Genomic DNA, 16,721 nt, shown 5'->3' on the forward strand with positions numbered 1-16,721 from the left:
TGTTCTTCACACTATCCAGTTGCAGCAGTTACATGTGAGGAATGACTGACCGGGCCAGCCCTGTTGTGTCCCGGCTCCAGCAAAAAAAAAAAAGAAAAAAAAAAAAAAGAGCCATCCAAACTTTACCGTAGTCTCTAACATACAAATGTACATATTACATACACACATCGTCAACATGTGAAGAGTCCATCAAACTGTGATACCAGCTCAGACGGCATGCTTTAAAATGCAAGTACTGATTCAGTACAGCACATAGACATACGCACGTGCACGCTCACGCGCATACCCACGACACACACGCACGCACACACGCACACAGTAGATAGGAGCGACATGCGGCAGACAGCTCACACTCCACTGACCACAACACACTCTTTAGCCGTTTACCTGAAGAGAATTTGAGTCCACGTCTCGAAACATGAAGACCACCACCATGTTTACGTCCCGAAAGAACAGCCAATAACAAATGATCTGCACTGTTTTTTTTTTTCTTTGTTGTTTTTTTTCCTTTTTTTGCTTTCGTGTAGAAAAATAATGACAGCACTATGCGACACAAACTATAGCAACACTGAGTCGAAAAAAGAGAATGGAAAAACAAAACAAACAAAAAAACTACCGGTAGTACGTTCAGTATGTATAAAAATATATCGTTCCTCCTTCATGAACTGTATAGCACGAGTACACGGGGGTGGGGGTTCCTTGAAAGAAAAGTACCGACAAACACATCAGTAACAAAACTCTGGCACATTGTTCATGAACGAGAAGAATAATAACGCGTTGCATTCAGGTCAGAATACTTAATTACTTTTTTTTTTTCCTCCTTTTTTATTATTATTTACTTTAACCGACTAATATTTGGTCATAGTGAGTTGCGCAAACGTGTTGAGTTGACGTGTCGGTGGGTGGGGGTGTGCTTCTCAGTCCTCTTTTTGAAGTGGGCGGGTTCACAGTTGTATTGCAGGGAGGTCTGAGGGAGGATAGACCGGCTCCTGTTAAAGCGTCCAGTCCGCCTTCAAAATGTGTCCCCCCCCCGCCTTCGTCGAGTTACAGTCTGTCCCATGCAGGTGATGCTCGTGTAATGTCTCCCGGGCCGGTGTTATTCGTACTCCAAGAACTGTTTGTGGTAGAATAGGAGATACCTGCGACACAGAAAGCAAATTCATTGTGTGTTTGGGAATTTCAACAGAAATGTGCAACAGTGCTGTAATGAGGATAAAAATAATGACCATCCTTTAGTTGAGGAAACAAAACTAAAAACTGACCGATATCCTGATTAAAACAAGGAAAAGGAAAAGTTCACCGAAGCCTCAAAGCAGTCATTTAAAGGGACTAGGATATAAATGAAAGACAACTGATCGACAGTGGCATTTGTAATCATTGCTCATGAAGATAACAGTAAAAACACGGCTCCGGAGAGCGCACGTTTATGTGAAGAAACCAGTGAGTCAGTGTTTGAGCTGCTCAAGACATTAGCATGCTACCGGTTAGCATTTAGCTTCAACAGTTCAGCTCTGACCTCTCCAAGAGAAAGCTCACGCTCCAAACCTTGGCTACAACTTGTCACAGAGGTCAGGGCTGAGCTGTTACTGCAGTATTTCCTCAGTGTCCATAGATGTGAGACACATGTGTTTATTTTGTTGAAGCCATTGACAGTTGTTGACAGTTGCTAACCGGTAGCATGCTAACGTCTTGAGCAGCTTAAACACTGACTCTGTGATTTTTATAGTTAATCTGAGACTCTGTTGACATGACAGAGAAAGGTTTTCTGTTTCCTCTGTGATATGTTAATTTAGTCTTCAGAGTGAAGCAGATCTTTAATAAATCCTGCTGTAGCTCGACAGACAGAACTGCTAGGCCACATTTGCTGGTTATGTCACATAAATGTGCGTCTCTGGAGCCGTGTTTTTAACTGTTTTCTTCTTGAGCAAATGATTACGAGTAGATAAAAATGCCACTGTCTTTCATTTTCCTCCTGAGTAGAGATATTGTTACCTGTAGTAGTACTGCATAATTGTACTATGCGTGATGTCATAGGAAAAGCATGTATAGAGACAGCAGTTATGACCTGAGGTGGCAGTAGTGAGCATTAAAGGACCAACTTGCATCTAGTCCCTTTAAGTTATATGTTGCTTTGAGGGGACATGGACTAAAAAAAACAAGTTGAAAAATGTATCTACAACCAAATTAAAAATGCAACCTTTTACACTACAAAACTAGGCTTATATCTATGTAGAAGCCTTTAAAAATATATATATATATATTAGGTAAATAATATGATTTTATTTAAATTTGTATCTCTTTGTAGCTAAAAACTTGTAAGAATTGGAGTCGTCAGAATGTAAAAACAGCACAATAACAAAAAAATGTGTTGAAGCAAACACTGTGATGCCACTAACATGTTACTTAGTAATGCATTACTAGCTCTAAACAAGAAGTTACCATTACTTGTTTACTTTTTTTGGTCATTTTTCTTAGTAAAAAGATGTATTTGTCTCAGGGAGTGATGTAGCATCATGACACATTAAAAATGCACTTCTGATAAAGCGAGTAAAACAGGTTGTCTTTTGTCAGCTACTGAACGCAACTAATAAAGTAACTTGTAATCTAACTTAGTTACTTTTAAAATTAAGTAATGCATTCCAATTTCTGTTGTTTATTTTATTTTATTTTTTTAAATAAGACAAATCACACATTTTTATCAGTAAATTTTAAAATATTTGCATATTATATTGTTTCTTTACCTATTCTCTTGTACACCACTTTGCTTTATAGTAAGTAAGTTGGTAAAGTTTATTTGCAAAGCGTTTTTCAAAGATAAAATCAAACTCTAATCTAAAACACTGGTTCACATTTGTACTAATAACTGTTTCATAGATGTATGTGAGAATGCTTACCATACATTGTAATACAAGTGCTCTGTCTGAAATGTTAATGCTTCTGCACTCAAGGCTGATTTTAAAGCATAAATTGCAGTTAAATATTTATGTGAAAACCGTGTAGGCGCAGCACACGTTGTTCAGGACGGAGCCTTGATTAGAGTAGAGTATGGGCGCTCGGCTCACCCCTCGCTGTCCAGGACGTCCTTGATGCTGGCCTTCGTGATGATGGCGTCGTCGCATTTGAACCACTGGTCCTTGTGCTGTCGGATGAAGGTGGTGTAGTGGCCGCTCTCTAGTGTCCCCTGGTGGTTGACCACTGCAAACAGGCTGTATCTGATCCAACAGAAGACGGCATATTATTTATTCATATTGTTGAGCCCTAAAACAGAAACTACAGACATTCCCTGAAACTCCACCCCACTCATATAAGATACAATGGGACGCACTTGTTGTCATTGTTGAACGGGTCGACCGTCTGTTGATACTGGCCGTTCATCCTGCTCTCTTTACTGCAGAAAAAAACAAAAATCACATGAATGAAACACTCGAAAGGTGCAACACGATCAAAAGCGTATTTATGTAGTCGCACCTGGAGGCCATGAAGGGCGTCATGTCCAGCTCTAAGGGAAAGGACACGTATGTGGTAATCTTCCGCCTCAGTTTGGCCGAGTGCTCGAACCTCTGCACACACAAAAACATCACACATTAAAGAAAAAGAAAAAAAAAACACCGGAAAAGTGTGCGTTGATGAAAGATGTGGTTACTTTGAGATGAAAGCAGGCCACGATGGGCAGCTTCTTCATGGTCAGCTGCTTGGTGGACTCCTGGTAGCTATGGCAACCGCTGCACTTGATCTTGGCGCTGCTGCCGAGGTGCTCGGGCCGGGTGAACCTGCGTAAAATGGGGTATTTTGGGTAAAGTACAGGTCAGCTCCATCCGGCCACAATACAGCAGCGATTGGTCATAATGATAATGTGTCCCGCGGGTTTAAGTGATTGGCCGTTTGTGTTCACCATCTGCTGCGTCATTAAAGGGGAGGCAACATCACATTAGACACAATTTTGCTAAAACAGTTAACACAGCTATAGTTAAGATTTTGCTAAAGATTGTGCCCAGTTTTCTTTAGCTTGGCCATTTTTGTGATGTTTATAGTTTCGCTTCCTTATTGGACACTGACAGGAAGTGACATAGATGAAGGCTAACCATTTTAAACTGTTGTCATGCAGCCATGTTAAGTCAATGGGAAATGAGCCAAACTGCTCTGGAACTTCACCGTTATCTTTATTTTGTCAGAGGGGCTTATGAATATCTTGCTTCATCTTTGAATACGCTCATTATTAGTGACACCTTTTTGTTTGTGTTCTTTTAAATCAAATAAACTTTGCCTTATTTTTTGTGGTTCAAAGCTCAAAAAAATAATCAGGCTCAGAATTAGATTTTGAAAAATCCCTCTGATAAAGTACGAGACTGACAAATTAAGGGGGTTGGCCGACAGCCGATAACTATAGGCCACATTTGAACCTTTTATAGGTTGATATTGGCCAATAGCCATATTATAAAATACCCAAACATCGGCCTGATATATTGATTGGGCCCTTGTATCTTCCACAAAGGAAATGATCGCATTTGGATCGGCTGGAGTCTTTGAAGGTGAGTTTGGTCTATTTTATTTTTGCCTGGCCTACCAGACACTCCTCTCTTCTGTTCACAAGAAGAACCATCTGGGCGTCTGCTCGCAGCCGATCATTTCACGATTTGACCCACATCGGTCACATCACGCACCAAGAGATGGAAGCCATCACCCGTCACCACCACAAACTCTTCCAAAACATAAAAAATGGCGGCGTGGCTTTTCTTCCACTCTTTCGTCTGTTTTAAATAATTTGGAAAACATAAAATTCCTAAAACTGGAGCAAGAAACAACGTTCGAATCATTCCTCGTAAAAAAGGACGTTTTCGGAAAGGCTTCCTGCCGTTTGTTACTGCGACGTATCCAGTGTTGCTCTGATTGGTTGATGCCGTCGGTCAATCACGCCTACCGGGAAATCGTTGAGATCATGGTTACTCCCAGACAATACTGTATGTCTTCTATGAAAAAGCACGTAGTTTGGCAGGCCAGGTTAATTTGATTGTATTTGACATTAATGCTAAGATGTTATGGTTCCAGTGGGTTTAGAAAGACGTTTGGTTGAAAGGCGTTCCCAGGGAGGCGGTGTGATACCTGCGCAGACAGTCTGTGAGCGTCGTGGCTCCGCTGCCGTGACTCTCCCCGTTCAGAGAGGCCCCGTCTCCTCCGGGACTCAGGGGCCAGAAGGGAGTGGAGGAGCCGGGCAGGTCCAGGCTGATGTCCCAGAACGGGTCTATGGTGGTGGACACACCGCTGCGGCACACAGACGAGGACAACTTTAAGCCTTCTTTACATCAACCAATACGTTTCACTTCCAATAGGGCTCGACAACATGAGGAAAAATGAATCACAAAAACAATATCACAAGATTTGACCATTTCAACACTGTACGTCTCATTAAAAAACACAAAATCAGGACCAAAACAAGGGCAAAACTAAGGTAAATATGAAAACCACGACTAAAATTTTACATTTACAAGTTTCTGAGTTTCCATGCGTTTTTATCTCTTAGGTTGAGATTGCAGGAAAGCTTAAATCTCAGTCAAACCGCTGTGATTTTGGGTTGAGTTTTGACGAAATATCGCAACACTTCTTTGTTGTGATGCATGTATCGTATCGGAAAACCATGTGTATCATAAAACTTTTGATGCTCAACTCAGTTCTAGAAAAAAAATATACATATTTAGTAGCTACAAGATAGTATATTAATGTGTCTTTTTAACATAAAACTAGTGACTCTCGGTAATGCTAACAATGCAAGGCATGGTAACCATCTGAAAGAAATGGATCAATGATCACCTTTTTGATGTATGAACATTTCAAACAGTGTTTTGTAAGTTAATAGTACTTTGTAAATAGTTTGTAAGTATGTAGCTTGTTCATAGTTGTTTCGTGAAGCCATTAATGTAATGTAAATACCATCTTGTAAATGGTCATTTCTGCCATGGTCAGATGCTGCGGGTGTGTTTGGTCTATTTTGTTTTGCTGTTGTTTAGTTCCTTTGTTATTCCACCATGTTCTTGTGAAGTGATCATTTTAATTGTATTGATTTTGGGGGTGGGCGTTTATAAGCTCTTGCTTCAGCCCACTGCTTTTGAGCAGAGTCTTTGCAGCTCAAATAAATAAATATATATTTTTGAGTTAAAGATAGTTTTGTTGAATCTAGATTTGGTGCTAATTGGTTTAAACAAAAGAGCCAGACTTTGAAAATGCTTCTGCCATTTGTGCTTTTCAAAATGTTTGAATCAATCAGACTTAATTTATTCATTTTGGAACTCAACTTCCTTATTAAATTCTTTCCGGGTAAAACATCGCAGTTTGTTATCATGAAAAATCCTAAATTGAATACTTTGTGCGTATTGCAATAATGTTTAATACTGGGCCCTCAGTATGATACGCATTGGATTGTGATAAAAGTGTATTGAGCCTTACTGCTTTGGTTATAAAAACACAACTTTCACCAACGTATCGTCTAAGTGTATGAGCATGCCTCATTTGAAAGGATTGAATTAGCTGAACTAGTTTTACACTTTCACTAGAAAAAAAAAATACCACAGTTTGCAGGAGAGTTTACAATCCTAGCATCAACCAATGAAAGCTGGGACAGAATCTAGAAAGCTACAGCATGACAGGGTCACCTAAAGTCACTGATTCAGCCAAACTAAATAATCATGGCATCATGTCGTACATCTCCATCCTCATTCCGTTGAGTGTCCAGGAGGTGGAGCCAGAGTTCTGCTGCAGCAGCCCGGTCAAAGGCTCCTTCTCCTGTTGCTGCAGTGAGGCTAATCTCCCAGTGATGGATGGTGCAATCTGCGCGCTCTAAAGCGAGGCCTTCTACCGCAGTTCACCTCAGGCCACGGAATTACCAACTTTCGGATCGGGCCCGGAGCGTGAGAACGGAGGGGGTGGGTGTGTTTTAATACCCGCTCTGTGGCCGACAAAATAAATCAAAGAAAAATCCCAAGACTACACCGCATCGGAAGGCAGTTTCCTGTTGTATTTGTGAACTGTGCTGGATAAAAATTGGTTCTTAAGCCTGCAGTTGTTTAGACATCATAATGAGAACTTCATATATGCCTCTTAGATCTAGCTCTTCTTTTCTGCATGTTCTTACTGGCAGACTTGGCAGGTGACGTCGGACTGCAGGCCTCCGGTGAAGATCTGGTCGATGATGCAGTTACAGTGGTTGGGGTTGTTGGCCTTCTTACCATTGTCGTCTACACAGACAAAAAAAAAAGAGAAAATGAATAAAAAATAATATAATAAATAAATCACGGAATTCCATAAACACTGTCTGGATGAATTCTCGATGGAGTGTGAACCTTTGCAGTGGCGGTGCAGCACGTCCAGCGCGGCGATGAGGAACTCGTGCGCGTCCTGCTGCTCGTATCCGGCCAGGTGACGTGCATGGGTCCACACCAGGTGCAGCAGCCGGAACGGGATGTGAGGCGAGCGGTGGCCTGAGTAGAACTGAAACAAGAGCGGAAATGTTACACTAGTGTGGGTTCTTTGGCTTCACACTGTGCCAGGTAGGCCTCACCATATGGTGGACGTCTACTTCTACCTATGCTCCACTTTTACCTCCACCTATGCTCCACTTTTACCTCCACCTATGCTCCACTTTTACATCTACCTATGTTCCACTTTTACATCTACCTATGTTCCACTTTTACATCTACCTATGTTCCACTTTTACATCTAACTATGCTCCACTTTTACATCTACCTATGCTCCACTTTTACCTCCACCTATGCTCCACTTTTACATCTACCTATGTTCCACTTTTACATCTACCTATGTTCCACTTTTACATCTACCTATGTTCCACTTTTACATCTAACTATGCTCCACTTTTACATCTACCTATGCTCCACTTTTACATCTACCTATGCTCCACTTTTACCTCCACCTATGCTCCACTTTTACATCTAACTATGCTCCACTTTTACATCTAACTATGCTCCACTTTTACATCTACCTATGCTCCACTTTTACCTCCACCTATGCTCCACTTTTACCTCCACCTATGCTCCACTTTTACCTCCACCTATGCTCCACTTTTACCTCCACCTATGCTCCACTTCTACATCTACCTATGCTCCACTTTTACATCTACCGTGGGAGAAAAAAGTAAGTACACCGTGTGGAATTTCTTACATCTTTCCCCATTTCCTATTTAGCCGGGTTCATGTGGTCAAAGTGTCTGCACCAGGCTGTGGGCCTGTCAGAATAAAAGCTTTTCCTAAACAAAAAGAGCGCTATCTACAGCAAATAGTGTCTCAATTAGCTCTAACTGAATGAAATAAAAAGATTGACGCATTGACGTCCTGCCTCGTAGCAGCAGAGCCGTGAAGCACAGGCCGATAAATAAGAGTCATCTTCTTTGTAGCGTGGGTCTGTGATTGATTTTATCAGTCAAACATCAATATCAGGCAGCAAATAATAAAACCACCACACATCTGTTTGAAACTTCTCTTGCACACATGATTGTGTTGGTGCTTCAGTCGCAATAATTAAGTTTGTCCACAAGAGTGTTCGAACAGAATGAAACAGCTCTGAGATTTCAAACCTTACGAGACTTTTTTGCCAGCAAAGCCTTGAAGTGTTACAAGGCTTCACTCGCCCGTCACTCGTCATTTTACCTCTTGAAACAGCTGGGACATCTCGCACACCAGACACGAGTTGCTCTGCATCTCGCACTTGTGTCTGTCGGACAGGAAGAAGTCGCGGAGCAGCGGCGTGTGCGTCAGCGCCTGGACTATGCAGTTCATGAAGCACGTGTTGCCCAGGTTTATGAGCCCGCGGAGGCCTGCAGGACAACAACACACATGACACCAACATCACCCTCCAACTGCATTGTGTTTTTGTTTATTATCTCTCAAATGCCGCAGTGGCAGAGGCGAAGCTGCAATCCCTAAAAGCAATAAGCTCTTGCGCCCGGAGGCGACTCTGGCTGGCCGGGAACAATTGCCAGAATGCAGTGGAGCAAACAGAGAAATAAGAGAATTAGAGGTGGATGGAAGCAGGACAGCGCCAAGGCCTGTGATTCCCTGCTAATGGGACGGTGCCAGGGATGGCATTGGCGGGCAGATCACATCCCCGCAGGCGCTCGCAAGGTGCTAAACGGATGCTAAGTCTTCACACCCACACGCTGCTGCCGGGCCGAACCACCGCTGCTCCAGGCCCGGATAGTATTAACAAAAACAAATCTGCGCTGATGAATCTTATTAGCACCATTAACACAACAAACAGTGGGATCATTCTGTCCTAATTGGGTAAAAAAAATAAAAAATGCTTTGTTTGGACGTACACACTAAAATTCTAGTTTGACACTGGCTTGGAGTTTCTGACCTATTGTACAGTTGGATGTGATCCTCCTCCTCTTAGGGTTGTGTCGCAGCAGCTCCAGCTCTCGCTTTGTGGGCTCCCACGTGGAAAACTTCTCTCCGATACCTGGGGCAACGAACAAGCGGGTGGTCACGCAAATTTCTATCGCAAAATCTGTGACAAATGCAGCCATTCAGAAAGAGTGAGTTAGGATGGTTTGAGGTCAAGAAAAAATTGAGAAAAAATGATTACGTTTACATTTAATTCAGCAGCACTCAGCAGACATGAATATCAGGGGTGTCGAACTTGTTTGGGTCGTGGGCCGAAATTCAGCCCCCACGCTGGGCGGCGGGCCGCATATTATATTGTAAAGGACTGTGGCCTTATGAATAACAATGGCTTACACTTATCGCGCTTTATCAGCATGCTAAATTTAGTCATTATTCATTCACTCCATACTCGACGGTGGCGGTAAGTTACTATTGTAGCCACAGCCGCCCTGGAGCAGACTGACCATTTACCACATAGCTGTAATATGCCGTTTATATCCTGGTCTCTTATTATGGCTGTGCCCTCTGCTGGACAAGTGTGGAATTCTTTCCCTTTTTTTTTTATTTAAGCTGCCCCCTAGTGGCTGGAGTGAGCATTCTGTTTATTCTTTAAAGGGGGGGTATTATGCAAAATGGACTTTTTCAAGCCTTACATCATGTTATTATGTCATTCCCTCATTAAAAACATGCCTGAAGTGTTGCCTTGGCACATTCACATATTTTTGAGTGATCTGTAAAAACTCTGATGGCGGCCATTTTAGGGATAGCTTTGCCTGAGTCCTCCTAGGAACGCCTCCACCTCCTGGAGACGCCTCCGAGCTTTTGTCACCAGCCGAGTAACCAACCACTGCTCCTCAGCAGAACCCCCTCCCCACTGATGCCACAGACAGCGTGTGGAGGGGGCGTGTCTGAAAGGCTCAGAGGTTCTTAAAGAGACAGAGGCCTATTTCAAGACATTCACTACAGCCATTTTGAGAAAGCAATTTTATACAAGGCAGTTATTCTAATTTACTGCATTTACAGACCAACAGAAGGTTTGGTCATCATTGTAGTGTGATATAGACTGGTGCTATGTGATTGAAAATAGCATAACACCCCCTCTTTAAAAATTCATAACTCCGCAAAGGAATGGGCTAGAGGCTTTTATTTTTTTTTATTTTTTTTGACATGCTCAGAAATGTATTCAAGAGCCACATTAGATCATGTTTGACACATGCGGTGTATATATTAGTGACTGGGCATTGACAAAAAACTGGAAAAACATCCATTTGTTTGCACATAGCTAATTTGCAAGTTAAAGGCTTTCTGTATTTGCAAGCTACACAAACTGAGGAAGACAAACACTTCCAGACATGTACTGTGTAGAGCCACATCGGGTTTTTGAGCACCCTAGCAGGGCCGGTCCAGTTGCTGTTTACGGCGTTTCGAACAAGTATATTTATCTAATTCTCAAAAAGTTTTGAAAAGCAAAACAAACAGCAGGTGGTGCTCACTCTTTTCAGTCAAACCACATTGACTTAGATCCTGTTTTGCCAGTCATGTTGAAGGAAAGAAGTAAACTCATTCTTAAACTACACATGAAAAACATATTCCCTATATTAATAAGATTCTACATTCAATTTGTACTTTTAATTCATGAGTTTATTATCACTTTAACCCCAATCAAAAGCAAAAATGGCGGTGGAAACTTTTCTCATACCTTGCATTTTCCAAGCCTTCCTCTGTTCCTCTTTGGCAATCTGTTCCATGTCCTTATCGTAGATGTAGTCTTGGCACATAAAGCAGTAAATACCTCCGTACAGCAGGTCAATAGCTGTGGACAGAACAAACACAAGAAAAACACCATACATCAAAAACAACACTTTCAGCAGCAATTTTTTTTTTGCACTTGTCAAGCGGTTTGCGAGGGGGGCTTTTGAGCTTGTGTGAAGAAGATAACCCGTTCACTCTGAGGGTTGGCAGGTAGCGGAGCTTATCTGCTGACATATCCACTATCTGTTAACACCATCCGGGAGCGAGCGAGGCCGGGACATGGGAAATCAAACGGCAATGGAAAAGCAGGAGAGTGCCAGTGCCCTCCTATATACAGACTTTCACGCCCAAGCGATGGGGCGCAATAGCAGTGCACCGGCTTTTGGCTTTTAAGCACCGTACGCAGGCATTAGCGAGGAAGGGAAACCGAAACTATAACCACAAGGTTTTATTGTAACCAAAGGGCATGCTAGCAAATCAACGGCGCCATGATGAACACACTTAGCTGCAGCTTTAGTTCTGAATATTATCAATTATTGTAATATTTGTAAACTATGCTGAGGGCCTCTTAAGTTAAAGGGATATTTCAGAATTTTTGACATAGGGCCTCATTTCCTAGTTATCCAGAGTGTTGCTGATACCTGGAGATATTTTTTTTTGTAATTCATGCAGTTCTTATGTTTGTAGAGTTACGTAGCGCTAGGCTAATGCAAGGCTAGCGCATTTCTATGGTATCAGCTAGCCTGCATTAAAAACAGTGTGACCCGCTCCACAGAGCACCTGAGGCAAATCACTTATAACACCAGACTAACCATATAAATGTCTGTGCCGATAGAGTAATTTTTGGAATATAACTGACCTTGCATCACATGAATGATCGCATTTTGAGGGACTATTTTCTAGCAGATCACTCCCCCGCTGCGTGGCTTATACAAACACGAAGCAAATGCTGCTCAAATATAAGGTATTTTAAATGCAAAATGGTTAAAATCATTCTATCGACATTTATATGGTTAGTCTGGCGTTATAAGTGATTTGCCTCAGGTGCTCTGTGCAGTGCGTATGACTGTTTTTAATGCAGGCGAGCTGACATCGTAGAAATGCGCTAGCCTTGCATTAGCCTAGCGCCACGAAACTCTTCAAATATAAGAAGTGCATGAATTATAACAAAAATATCTCCAGGTACCAGCAACACTCTGGATAACTTCAAAATGCGGCCCTATGTCAAAAATCCTGAAACATCCCTTTAACCTCTTAACCCCGCCCTGAACCGACCACATTTTCATAGACAATAATGAGATGAAAATGAAACAAAAAAGCCATGAAAAAGTGACAAACAAGCAACAAAGGCCAACAAACAATGTGACAAAAATAGAGCAAAAGAGCAACAAAAAAAGTGGCGGCATCATGTCAACAACGGGAGGAAAAACATCTGTTTAGAACGATTTTAAAGCTTTCCAATGAGGCGCTACAACATTAACAGCTGATTATAGATACAGACGGCATCAGTGGGAACACCCACAAATGGTCTCATTCGAGGGGATAAACAAAGAGAAAAAAGAAATACTCCTTCACCTACTGCGCGACAAATACTTTAACAATTACATGTCTAGATATCAAATAAAGACACAGAGACATAGAGATGAACAAAGTGGTTCAACGGCCCAACTTTGAACATGTAACGGGGGAACTCTAACCGAAACACTAATGTTAGCTGTCCGCTAACGGCTAGCTTTGAGTGCTGTTTCTTTTGCTTCTAGTGGATGATCTGCTGTGTCAAAACATTCATAAGAATCTAGGCTCTAATTGTATGTGCTAAATATATCTAGTGCGCCAGAAAATTGTGGAAAATTTGGAGTACACTACTTGGCCTGGGAATCAAACCGATGACCTTCTTTGATGGGGTTGAGGAAAGCGCCGACCACTCAGCCTCCAGCAAGCTGCTACAAATGACACCATGTTAAACACAGTCTTTCTGGTTAGAAAACGGCAAGTAATGTAGAAAAATAACATATTAGTAACCGATAAGATGCTTTGCCAGTCTGCTTTTCACAAGGAGTCTGGCTTTTGACATGCTAACAAGATCCAGGAATTAATCTGGTGCCGAAACCCTGAAAAAATCAAGTCATAGACAAGAGCAGTGTAAGCCAGAGACAAATTGATGCTTAAAAAAAACACACAAATCAAAGCAATGTGGTTTTGTTTGTAACATGGCCTTTTTACAGATTTTACATTCTGTCCCCTTTTTTCCCTCCCCATTGGCTCTGAGCCCTGCAGCTACCTGTTTGCTGTTGCTATGACAACCTGCCTCCCGGCTTCTCTCCATCATATCCCGGAGCTGGGCTATAGAGAATTAAAACGCCATGAGAAATGTAGGAACACGGAAATCCAAAATGTCTGCACAGAACTTTACGTTTGCCCGTTGTTCGGGATCCTAAGATGGAGAACGCTGCTTTTGCCGGCGAAAAAAGAAAAAAGTCAATCAGGTAAAAGCTTTGATTTCCAAATGGCCGTCAGGTAGCCATGGGAACAAGATGAGGGGCCAGGGGAAAATGTTGTGAGGACTGTTTTCTGATATTGAAAAAGATTGCATTGAATAGGTATAAGGCAAGGTACACAACAGCACGTTATAGGTGTTTTAAAAGCAAGAACAGCTCTTTCAAGCATCTTGTTCTGCACTTGAAGCTCCCTCTGCTGGCTACAGGGAGCTTGTCCATATTATAAAGATAATAAAAGCTTTCATTTTGAGTGTACGGCAAGCTAATAAATCAATGGCAAAACTCAAAAAGACCTGCATAAGTGGTGGTGGTGGGAAAAGCTTGTACAGAATCACAGATGAGCACAGATGGCAGTAATGCTGTGATCCTGCAGCTAGCTTCTTGACAGAGCCGTAAGTGCTAACAACACCTGGCTAGCCTGATGCTGTTTGGACAAATTACTAAATGCTTGTTGCCTGACAAAAATCCACGGCTGCATCAACTAAATTTCTAGGCAGAAGCAAACGTAGCAGATGGTTGTGGTGCTGTTAGCAGGTTCACGTTATTTTATGTAAGGGATAATGTATAGAACGCTGGTCATTATCGGGAAAATAAGCACCGACAGGGCGAACCGGTCTTGTTTCGCCCTGAAGGTCCCGCTTATTATACGGCCATTTGCCAACTGAACACACAAAACATAAACTTCGTACACTTTTATGAAGGTCGAAAGGTTTATTTAATGACTTCCGCGACAAATAGTTCCCAAAAGTTTGCGCGTTGCTCGGAAACATTTTGCTAGGCTATAAGCAGCAAGGCTAGTAGCTAGCCAAGCAACTTAGTTGAAGGCGCAGTTTGAGAGGAGGAATGGTGGTGAATCTCTGGGTAAGTTGAAAGTCAGACTAACACTAACTTCACGAGCGATTCCCCCAACTTCTCTGGCAGTGATGGGGACAGAGATAGTGTCGCTACTACGTACGCGCGGAGTTATATGAAAGCTCGAACTCCGTTGCCATTGGCAGCGTCATTATTTTTTTCAGAGGTCATTTATCAGAAAATAATGACCGGTAGAACGTTGGGAAATCCCATTCAAATCAACGGAGCTTCTACTTACGTTGTGAAGAGCCGTATAATAAAGGGTTATAAATTACGAAACTCATCTACTCTCGATTTCTATGGACTATGGAAGTGATGCTTTTGAACAAGTGTCTGCAGATAAACAGATCTATTAGCATGGGGCCACTAAATAAAAAATAAATACAAATATATAGATAAAGGGGCATCTGGACGGCATGCACTCTAGACTCCTCTGGTGTGCGTGAAAAAGTCGTTTATCAGATCGTCTAAGAGTTATGTTGTCGGCTGGTGGCGTCCAAATTGCTGTTCATGGTTTAGCTGCAACGCGCACATACACTACCTGTTGTATGATAATCTTAGGTATGTGTTGTTTGATGAACTAGCTATGTGTGTTAGAACTGACTGTGCATAACTTCAAATCATAACAACGCAGCCCAAGAAGTGACTTCCTGTTTCGATTCAGCACACCAAAATAAATCAGGTTGGTGTGATATAAGCCCATGAAAAGACTGGGCATACAATGTGTACGCAAGACATAACAATAAAATTCAATTAGATTCAGTACACTAGTTTACACCGAAATGGCAAAAATTGGACAGAGAAAAGCAATTTTAAGTTTAATTTAAAGAAAATAAATACACACATTTTAAAACAAGGCAAAACAAGACAATACAAGAAAATCTGAACCAGACTTTTTTTTTTTTTTTTTATCAATCTAGGCACATTTCATTCTATTGTTCGCGTTATGGTGATTTGGATTAAACCTGTTTAATTAGATATTGCATTAAATAACATGAGAACAATGCCATCCCTATATAATGCACAGAAATACCGAAAAAGCTTGGGAAGAAGGAGGAGAAGGGGCCGTGCTGCTTATAATGGATTCTTATTCCACTGGGGTTGATAAAGACGACTTAATTACCTTCTCGCTGGTCTGTTGGGATCTGGCCCGATTTATTCTTTTTCTTTTTAGTGCGTTCTCTTTTCTTGGTTTCTCACCCTACTTATGGCAGTGTTTAATTCAGCCGCTAACCCAATTAAAGCCACAATTACACATGGCGCGATACGCACCAGCGGCGGAGGGGGGTCTTCCCTAAGCCAGTAGATAAGAAGTAGGATAAAAAAAAAACACCATGGATCTCTGCATCTGCCTTTGTCATCGTAGATGCCCCAGAGGCTTTGACGTTTGTGTACCTATTGTGCAGCTCTTCATGCAATGCTTAAATTCTATTATGTGGAGAATGGAGAAATGGAGCGCGGAAACGGTGGCATTGTCAGATAAACAGATTGTTGCCGGTGTGGGAGATAACGCATTTGCTAGCAGTAGCAACGGCACAAAAGTAGCCTCGCAGGAGTAAAGCTTGTGGCTTCTTTATGAGATGCTTGGTGTTAACGTTTAGGGTTTAGACTAGAATAGCGATGGACTAAGTGAGGGTGGATTCCCCCTTATTCCCCCACAGTGTTAGCACGGGCTAACTAAAGCTTGTTCATGCTAGCAATTCAGCGGCCAGTTCCTACAGTGGAATCATGTAATCATTTTTGACATATGTGCTTGTACATTTTTTCAGCACGAATACGATATGAAGCAAAGCAAGCATTTTGAGACTTATATTAAATAATAATATGTTACATTTTTAATAAATTATTACATTTAATTAATAATAAATTAAACACATTTTTTGCAGCTTTAACACAATACTACCATTTAGAAATATGTCTACAGTGCAGTTTTTTTCTTCGCAACCCTTGAACGCCTCACAGCCTCCCGGTGATGCCTCCCGGAGCAGCCTTTGTGATCATGAGGAGGAAAAAAGACATCTCTAGATATTGGATTATTTTACAGACAGACATTTGATGAGGATTTCAGCAGAATCAGAGCAGGTCGGTCAGATGTTTATCAGTTTACAATCTCTCTCATAATGCTAAACTCTGCGTTAGCCGCTAAAGCTAATCTCTGACCGCTAACTGTTGCTGCAGTGCTGCTTCGATGCCTACACGTGTTTACGTGGTGTGGCGTGTGTTGGGGTGAGGC

General features: G+C 41.8%; 1 protein-coding gene across 1 annotated transcript in view; it reads right to left on the reverse strand.

Annotated features, from left to right (window-relative positions):
- Positions 1-1,027: 1,027 nt before the first annotated feature.
- usp22 (ubiquitin specific peptidase 22) overlaps positions 1,028-16,721 on the reverse strand; it is a 29,589-nt gene continuing 13,895 nt past the window's right edge. Inside the window, exons 3-13 of the mRNA XM_079577347.1 lie at positions 11,086-11,199; positions 9,361-9,462; positions 8,652-8,818; positions 7,332-7,479; positions 7,124-7,226; positions 5,101-5,259; positions 3,644-3,770; positions 3,469-3,560; positions 3,326-3,388; positions 3,063-3,212; positions 1,028-1,139 (exon numbers count right to left, since the gene is read on the reverse strand). Of these exons, the coding sequence (XP_079433473.1) occupies positions 1,097-1,139; positions 3,063-3,212; positions 3,326-3,388; positions 3,469-3,560; positions 3,644-3,770; positions 5,101-5,259; positions 7,124-7,226; positions 7,332-7,479; positions 8,652-8,818; positions 9,361-9,462; positions 11,086-11,199 (1,268 nt within the window). The 3' untranslated portion in view covers positions 1,028-1,096. The remainder of the gene's footprint in view (positions 1,140-3,062; positions 3,213-3,325; positions 3,389-3,468; positions 3,561-3,643; positions 3,771-5,100; positions 5,260-7,123; positions 7,227-7,331; positions 7,480-8,651; positions 8,819-9,360; positions 9,463-11,085; positions 11,200-16,721) is intronic.

Source organism: Gobius niger (assembly GCF_951799975.1).
Source record: "Gobius niger genome assembly, chromosome: 19".
In the NCBI taxonomy this organism is placed as follows: Eukaryota; Metazoa; Chordata; class Actinopteri; order Gobiiformes; family Gobiidae; genus Gobius; species Gobius niger.